Source organism: Oratosquilla oratoria, chromosome 16 (genome assembly GCF_046742065.1).
Source record: "Oratosquilla oratoria isolate Oo_2021 chromosome 16, ASM4674206v1, whole genome shotgun sequence".
In the NCBI taxonomy this organism is placed as follows: Eukaryota; Metazoa; Arthropoda; class Malacostraca; order Stomatopoda; family Squillidae; genus Oratosquilla; species Oratosquilla oratoria.
The window spans coordinates 47,074,701-47,084,700 of record NC_134792.1 but is presented as its reverse complement, the minus strand read 5'-3'; the positions used below and the strand labels follow the sequence as shown (position 1 = coordinate 47,084,700).

General features: G+C 40.3%; 1 protein-coding gene across 1 annotated transcript in view; it reads right to left on the bottom strand.

The window, feature by feature from the left end:
• Positions 1 to 8,105: 8,105 nt before the first annotated feature.
• Positions 8,106 to 10,000, bottom strand: part of LOC143033965 (uncharacterized) — a 253,952-nt gene continuing 252,057 nt past the window's right edge. Inside the window, exon 6 of the mRNA XM_076199715.1 lies at positions 8,106 to 9,261. Coding sequence (XP_076055830.1) covers positions 8,894 to 9,261 — 368 coding nt within the window. The 3' untranslated portion in view covers positions 8,106 to 8,893. The remainder of the gene's footprint in view (positions 9,262 to 10,000) is intronic.

Below are 10,000 nucleotides of genomic sequence, written 5' to 3'. Positions count from 1 at the left end.
GTGGCATTCCTTGGGGAGACGGGACTGCTCGGACAGACAGTCTAGGGAACGACAGCAACAACAACAACTGCCTCATGCAGCGCTGCACGAGGCTCGGTGTGGACTAAGCTTTAGGGTGCACTGTCGAGCCAAAGAGGTGGAGATTTAGCGGTGCCAGAGGAGAGACTGAATAAAAGAAGGATAGCAGATGTTAAAAATAGCCAACATCCTTCTTTGAGTGAAAATATACCGCAGTAATGAAATAATTCAGCGTGACTTTTCCGTAGGGGAGGCCTAAATCATCGGCTGCGTTAAAGATGGAGCGGATGCCGGGTGCGGTATTGCAATGAAAAAAATAATAAACACATGAATAAACTAACAGGTGAAATCTAGTTTTTGATCCTTACTATCTCACTCCGTAGGTTCCTCTCGATTAAATAAAATCGCCTGGACTGATGAGTTATTAACAAGTGACTTTCATATTGAGTGTCTCCTGCAATATTCAACAATTCGTACGAAACACACGATTGTGGTGTCATCTACCGGGATAATATGTTGGCTCACAGTCATTTCCATTTGTACACTGATATTTATGAAAAGGTCGTCTTTATTGTTGATGTCAAATTCTATCTTATAATAGATAGCTGATAACGATTTGTAACATTATCATTACGATACTATTGCGATCAAGAAACGCAGGATTGACTGGAGCTTATTCAACTTCATGCCTTCATCACTGTGCATCTTGAACTTCGGTAGAAGAAATTTGCACTTCGAATAATACATACACACATACATATATATATATATATATATATATATATATATATATATATATATATATATATATATCACAGAGACAAAATGTTGTAGCACATTTGTAAATAATAATCACGAAGAACCCACATAACAGTCGGAATTAAAGGAAACTCAGAACTTCTATATTTCGGTTAATAGCTATAGCCCTCTTCAGGTACTTTCCCGAAGAGGGCTATAGCTATTAGCCGAAATATAGAAGTTCTTCTAAGTTTCCTTTTATTCCGACTGAATTCTTCGTGATTAAACATCTATCTATCTATCTATCTATATATATATGTATATATACATATATATATATATGTATATATATATATATATATATATATATATATATGTATATATATATATATGGATTGGAAATGGTGAAAGAAAATGGAGAAAAGTAGGACATAAGCAAGTTGTTGTTTGCTGACGACACTGCACTTGTTGAAGGATCAGAGGAGGGATTGAGGAAGTTAGTGACATTTTAGGAAGGTGTGTGAAAGAAGGAAGTTGAAGATAAATGTGGGTAAGAGTAAGGTGATGAGATGCACAAGGGGAGAGTGACAGCAGGCTGGAAGTGAGCATGAAGGGAGAGAGAGTGGAGAAAATGGAAAGTTATAGATACTTGGGTGCGAATGTGGCAGGAAAGGGAGGAGTGGAGGTAGAGGTAGAATGTAGATTGAGAGAAGCGAGTAAATGCCATGGGGGATTAAAAAGTGTTATGAGAAATAGACATTTGGGAATGGATGCTAAGAGAAGATTGTATGAAGGAGTGATTGTGCCGACAGAACTGTACGGGGCAGAAAGATGGAACATAAGAGAAGAGAAAAGGAGTTTGAATGTGTTTGAGATGAAATGTCTGAAAAGTATGATAGGTGTTACTAGGCTAGAGTGAGAAATGAGGTGAGAAGGAGAACAGGGGTGGAAAGGGAGTTGGGAGATAGGGTTGATGAAAGAGTATTGGGATAGTTTGGACACATGGAAAGAATGAGTGATGAAAGATTAGTAAAAGAGGTGTGGAAGGCAGAGGTGGAAGGTGTGAACATGAGGGGGCGACCTAGGATGAGATGGATGGATGGGGTAAAAGGGGCAATGGGAAAGAGGGGAATGTCTGTTGAGGAAGGAGGGGAGAGGACAAAAGATGGGATGAATGGAGAAAGGTTTTGTATGGATGATGCTGTGATGCATGAGGGGGAGTGGATGGGGGATGGGGGTGAGGGAGTATGCATGAGAAATAAATTGACGCATCCCAAAGGGATTTCTCACTGTCTTCTCCTTTTCTGTATGAGGGGACGGAAAGGGGGGGGGGGGGTCGCCGAATTAATGAAGCGGTCTTGCTGTGGATGTGCTGTGTCTTGCGACACTGCTTTTGACCCAGGGCAGTGGACAATATGCAGGGATGACCCATCATCCAGGAAGTGCCAAGATAAGAGGGAGGGAAGAGGGTAGAGGGGAGTGGAATATGTAGGGGATATATATATATATATATATATATATATATATATATATATATAGATATATATATATATATATATATATAGATAGATAGAATTGTAGATATGTTCTGGCTAGCCTCAGCGATGTAAAGGGGTGACTATAGAAATCCTCAGTCTTGTAAACGATTTTTTTTTTTTTTTTTCAAAAGCGGGCTGATGGGGGTGGGGAGATATAGGCCCTTCTTTTCCGTTAGTGTATTTTTCACCAATATTCTTGAGTGCAAATATGGATTCAGGGTTGGATCTCAGAGGTATGGGGATGCATTTTCCTTTACCGGCTGGAAGTAACCTATTACAGTACCGATTTATTCAAGAGTTATTTGAAGATACATACATATACTAAGGCTTTTACCCCCTTTCAAGGGAGGTAGCCAAAAAGGGAAAGGCATAAAAACACTCCCACCCATTTCATCCCTAAATACACTCCACACCCCTCCCACCCTCCCTCTCATCTGAGCACCTCCTGGATGACGGGTCATCCCTGCACCTTGCCCACCGCCCTGGGTCAGAAGCAGTGTCGCAAGACACAGCACATCCACAGCAAGGCCGCTTCATTTAATCGGTGACCCCCCCTCTCCGTCCCCCCTTGCATATAAGGAGAGGACGGGGAGAAATCCCTTCGGGCTGCGTCAAAATTTACTCACACACACTACTCCACCCCCCACCCCCCCGCCCATTCCTCCTCATGCAATCACAACATCATCCATATACAACCATTCTCCACTCACCTCTGTCTTCCGTCCTCTCCCTTCCTTCCTCAACAGACATTCCCCTCTTCCCCAAAGCCCCCTTCACCCCATCCATCCACCTCATCCTAGGACGTCCCCTCATGTTCACTCCCTCCACATCTGCCTTCCATACCTCTTTTACTAGTCTTTCTTCACTCATTCTTTCCATGTGTCCAAACCATCCTAATATTCTTTCATCAACCCTATCTCCCAGCTCCTTTTTCACCCCTGTTCTCCTCCTCACCTCCTCATTTCTCACTCTATCCAGCCTAGTAACCCCCACCATACTTCTCAGACACCTCATCTCAAACACATTGAAACTCCTTCTCTCTTCTTCTCTTATGTTCCACGTTTCTGCCCCATACAGTGCTGTTGGCACAATCACTCCTTCATACAGTCTCCTCTTCGCATCCATTTCTAAATGTCTATTCCTCATTACACTCTTTAATCCACCAAGGCATTTACTCGCTTCTCTCAATCTACATTCTACCTCCACCTTCACTCCACCTTTTCCTGCTACACTTGCACCCAAGTATCTAAAACTATCCACTTCCTCCAGTCGCTCTCCCTTAATGTTCACTTCCAGTCTACTGCCACTTTCACCCCTTGTACATCTCATCACCTTACTTTTACCCACATATATCTTTAGCTTTCTTCTATCACATACTCTCCCAAACTCTGCCACCAGCTTCCTCAATCCCTCCTCCGACCCTGCCACAAGCGCAGTGTCGTCCGCAAACAACAGCTGGCTCACCTCCCACTTTTCTCAATTTTCTTTAACCATCTCCAATCCCTGACCCACTACCCTAGCATTCACCTCTCGCACCACCCCATCCATATATAAGTTGAACAGCCAGGGCGACATAACGCATCCTTGACGAAGTCCCACCTTTACTTCAAACCACTCACTCTCTCCATTTCTAATCCTGACACAAGCTGTACTACTCTCATAAAAACTCTTGACAGCTCCCAAAAGCTTTCCTCCTATCCCATAAATCTGCATAACCTCCCACAGTGCCTTTCTGTCTACCCTATCATAAGCCTTTTCCAGATCCATAAAAGCCCAAAAAACATCCTTCCCCTTTCCTATAGCTTTCTCACATATCTGTCTTACCACAAAGATCTGATCTACACAACCTCTACCTGTCCTAAATCCACACTGTTCCTCACCAATTACTCCTTCTGTTCCTCTCCTAATCCTCTCAATCAAGATCCTCCCATAAGCCTTCCCTACTACACTTAACAGGCTAATCCCTCTGAAACTACTACATTCACACTTGTCCCCTTTTCCCTTGTAAAGAGGAACTATACAGGCACTTCTCCAGTCCTCCGGTACTCTACCCTCTCTCCAGCAAACATTAAATAACCTCACCAACCAGTCCACCATCACTGAACCTCCCTTTTTCAGACATTCTGCATGGCATCCATCCAGACCAGGTGCCTTACCTGCTTTCATCATCTTAACAACTGCCTTCACCTCATCCTTCCTTATTTCTCCTCCATTCTCCTCACTCATCACTCTCATTTTCTTCGCATTTCCCACTGCAGCTATCTTTCCTTCCCTATCCTCCTTCACATTTAGCATATTTGAAGATACACATCAATTATGTTCAGGGCATTGGCGTTGAAACCGTTCTTGTGAAGATTACTTTATACATACACATACACACACACACACACACACATACACACACAATAGGAGGAATACAAGGTAAACTGCTGGAATGGATGAAGGATTTCTTAACTGGGAGAAAAATGAGAGTGGTACTTAGAGACAAAAATTCGAACTGGGAAGATGTGAAAAGTTGCGTCCCACAAGGCTCTGTACTAGCTTCTTTGATGTTTGCCATGTATATAAATGATATGGATGAGGGAGTAAACTGTTATATGAACTTCTTTCCTGACGATGCCAAATTACTCAAGAGAGTAAGAACAGAAGAAGATTGCATATCGCTACAAGAAAATCTAGACAAAATATGGGAATGGAGTCGGAAAAGTGAGATGAATTTCAACATTATAAATGTAGCATAATGGAATTTGGAAAAAGTAAAAATAGAGTATCGGGACAGTACAAAATAGGAGACGAAGAAGTCAAAAAAGTCGATTCAGAAAGGGACCTGGGAGTAATCATCTCATGTGACTTGGCACCCGATAAACATGTCAATAAATTATTTGGAGAGACTTAACTCATTGAGGTCAATGAAAGAGGCCTTCGACTACATAGATGAGGAGATGGTTAAAAAAATAGTTGTTACACTGATAAGACCTAAACTAGAATATGTTGCAACACTATGGGCACCTAGCACAAAGAAGAAGATAAGAAAGTTAGAAAGAATACAAAGAGCAGCGACAAAGATGGCACCTACACTGACAAACCTGACATACGAACAAAGATTGGAAAAATTACATCTGTCATCACTGGAACAGAGAAGAGAAAGAGGTGATTTGTTGACCATTTTCAGAATCATGAAAGGGATGGAAATTCTCGACAGAGACGACTTATCAAAGTGGGACAGAAGAGAAACACGAGGATACGAAAAGAAACTAAAGAAAGACAGCTACAGAAGAGACCTGAAAAAGAATAGCTTCCCACAAAGAGTGATAGATGTGTGGAACAAATTGAACGGATAAACAGTGAATGCCAAAACTATACACGATTTTAAGAATAAACTGGATGTGGAGAGATACGAAAACGGTTCACTTCGAGCATAGCTCTCGTCCCGTAAAATACTAGGTAAATACACACACACACGTAAGTATATATATATATATATATATATATATATATATATATATATATATATATATATATATATATATATATATATATATATATATGGTAAAATTTTACTTTCGACCATTGTACGAATATAGTAATACAAAATTAAATAGTAATTTTGTAAATTAAAATGTATGAACGTAATATGCAATTTTGTGTGCGGAAATGAAAATAAAAAAGTTGCTAAAAATGATTTCTTAAGTAACGAAGTCGTGTACGACGAATGGTACGCCATATTTGTTATGGTAGATGCCGACGTCGGAGAAATGAAGACGATAAATTTGTCTAAACTAAACTAAACTATATTCGTTCAATGGTCGAAAGTAAAATTTTAACATATATATATATATATATATATATATATATATATATATATATAATGGTCGAAAGTAAAATTTTACCATACACACCCACACATATATATATATATATATATATATATATATATATATATATATATATATATATATATATATTGGAGTGTTTATTGATATAGATACGTTCCACTGAAATTAAAACGCCTTACTAACGTGCTTTACTCAACATATCTGGTTCTAGACAAGATCTAAGAATATAAGGTCTAACCACTTCCGACCGAATTTCGAGGGAGTTGGCGCAGCGGGCCCGTGAACGTCACCTGGCTGTTCAAAGTGGGGTTAGCGGGTCCTATAGCTGTCAGTTGAAGCTGGTCCGTCGTTCGAAAATGACGTCGCCTTCGCTCGCACCGCTCCACGCAATTAGTTATATTCTGACAAATATTATATATATATATAAATATATATAAAATATCATAGTTCCTGTCTATATATATGAATATATAATATATATGATATATAATATATATATAAAATATCATAGTTCCTGTCTTCCTTGGCGTTTCACAGTTTTCTTCAGTGTATCACAAAGAGAAAATGGACTCAGCCAAATGACGTCAGAAGCTGCGCAGAAGAATTCTAACGGTCTGACCTGTATATTTAGACCTTGGTTCTAGACATGGGCAAAATTTCCTTCGTCGTTATGCTTAAATATGTAATTGTCAGTGTTCAGATTTCACTGTATTACAGTTCTCCATCATTTCCTGTTTCTTAATTAAATCATAGTTAAATAACAAGCTGAAAACAATTAAATAACTCCTATGATAGTAGTTAAACGGGATCTTTTCGAGCAATCGGATGATCAGGCGAAGCCACTTCGATTAGTGACGTCGTGTTACTTATGTTAATTCTGACCAGCCTCAAACGACTTTATTCATCCGAGGAATGCCCTTGCACTGCCTCAAGTGTCAACCGTTTTCCTGTTGACACTGTTCTTTTAATTTTCAGTGTTGATTGGCAACTACTACAATAATCACAAAGGATTTATTGTTTGAATTTAACAATAAATACCAGTCTGCTTGATTATGGAGTAAGCTAACTTCCTGTTTGATATAGAAAACAAAACAAATCCAAAGTTATATCAAACAACGTAAAATTGAAAAGTATTACAAACCTGCGACAGAATTACGATTGTGACTGATGTGGTAGTTTATCCATCCTCTCTTTTCTCTGTGAGTAGTAGACTTCTTCAAATAATACGACGCTTTTTATGACGCCATTTTTTCTACCTTCAACCTTGTAATGGTGAGGGCATTTGGTGTGTATAGAAAAGTAGACATATATATTTGTATCTATAATAAACACAAGATATTCTGAAGAAATACTACTCACAGAAATAGAAAAATTTAAATTCACTCTTGATAAAAAAAAATAAGAGTTTTTCAACGATTCAAATTGGAAATACGAAAATTAAAATAAGTTATACCTAAACTCGTAACTTCCATCTTCAATGAGAATCTTTTGAAAGAGAACTATATTTTAAGGGGCAACTTTATGAAAAGAATGTTCCTCAATTGGTTTTTTCTGTTGAATGATAGAAGATTCAAAAAAACGTTTTACTAAATAATTACTTATTTACTCGTGATAAATCTGATATGATTGCAAAATTTTGTGTATTATATGACCGCCGAAACGTAATGGTGTTCATGCAATTTAGTTTACCACTTTCAATGTTCCATTCATTCTATCAAATATGGACTTACACATAAATCACCCTAAATAAATATCAAATCAATATTATAAGTATTCTGATTACATTGAAATACATAGAGATTTGTTTTCATGTTAACTAATTGCATGTCACATTTTTAATATATCTATCGTTTTCTTTGTTTACTTTCATCCCACCACGCTATCAAAGGTCAGAATAAAACAAATCTAAAACTGTCATCATTTAATATATAAACTTGTAAAAAAATTTCGAATGTACAGAAGCATTCATTCACAAAATGTACAATGGGGGGGAAGCATCTGTTGACGATATTTGGGGCGTCATGCAAAAAATAGGCTAACTGGCATCATTCAAAGTCACATCACGGCGAGGCTAAGTCACAATATATATTTTTTTCGTTTTCTTTTTTTCAATCTGACTAGTGTTCGAGATCAGATCATATTTCTGTTCAGACTCATAGTTATATTCAGTCATATTTCTGTTCAAACTTCGAGGTTCTGGACCTCTTCATGCCAACGATGCTACTAACCAATTTCACTCATGCATCGAACGCTGATATTCACCTGACAGGCTTACTTTGTTTTTGCCCTTCAGATGAATAAAAACCGTCTGGCGCTATTGGTAGTAAAATCTGTGAGCAGCATCACGGGGTTCAAAGAGATTCAGGAAGTCACCAAGGCTCGTTCCAGCCTCCTTAGGAGGTTTGGACACAAGAGGTATACGAGTACTATGGCGTGGCTGGGATTGGCTTCGTACCTGACTGGACGCGTGGCTTGACTTGGCTCGGCCTGGCTTGGTAGGAACTATAAGAGCTTTACGTCTGTTTCATTTACTTCCCATTTGCAAGAGATATCTTGTGGGACGCTGACACTAATTCAAGCATGAAGGGTAACCAAGAAAGCTCTGCCAAGTCGTCTTGTGGACACTACAACGAACTTGGGTCCGAGGGGCGACCCAGGTCTCTCCCTGGGTTGCATTCTAAGGCGAGGCGGCCTGTGCCCACACCCATCCTCATCACCGGGAACCGGGTGTGTGGCACCACGGGCAGAAGTAATACGCGATGTTCAGTTGTTCCTGTTACCGCCCTCGGGCCCGTCGTTGTTGTTACCCCCAGCAGCGCCACCAGGATAGCCGTGGGCGTGCGAATGGATCGGTTGCTGTGGGTGGGTGGTGGAGAGGTGGAGGGGTGCAGGAGGTGTTGGGGGCGTGGGCAGAGGCACCTGCTCGGGAGTTTGGTAGTTGGTCTTGCGATGCTGGAGGCTCTTGTGGTTGGCCAGGGCGTTCCGCGTCCGGTACAGCTTGTTGCAGATGTCGCACTTGTGCTGGTAGGCCGTGTTCCCGGAATGCTGGTCTCTGATGTGCGTCGGCAGGTGGGTCCTCTTACTCAGCCACTTGAAGCAGATCGGGCATTGCTGCTGCCGCGAAGTGTCAACTGCAAGACAAGAACGGGCTCAGTCATCATGGGGTCAAGGGCACACACGAAGAGGAGGGGTGTTGTTCAGGGAAGGTGTGTGTGGGGGGGAGTTCTTAAAGAATCTTCGCAGGTCAAGATGGGTCACTCTACCAAGTGACACTCACCTTCACCTTTCTACATTCCCTATCTTCTCTACCAGACATCCTCAACCAATCGGTCTCCTTTGTGTGTCTTTCTCATAAGACAAGCAGGGGACGGAATGGTACAAGAAGACATTGTCCTCATCCAAAACGATTATTACAAGCCAGGCTCCACCTTCACACATAAACGAAACGACGTGAAGAATACACAACCTTTCATCCTGATGCAAGACGCAGGTATTGTTAAGCTCTCCGACGTGGAAGGAGCATCAAAAGAAATATACCTACAATTCTCACTGTGCATCCATGCAGCTGCACCTCGTGTTCAACCGCTCTTGAACAAGCGTCGTGCGCATGCCATTTCAACTCCTATTGTATACCTACTGATTCGGTGTCGGTCCATTTGTCTTTCTCTTAACCTTCGATTTCCTATATTCATGTTAAAAAAAACTCGTGTGCGTGTGTGTGTGTGTGTATATATATATATATATATATGTATATATATATATATATATATATATATATATATATATATATATAAAACTTCGTGTGTGTGTGTGTTAGTGTGTTGTTCTGGACTGCAGTTTACCAGCGTTTCTATCCCTTGTGCGACTGGT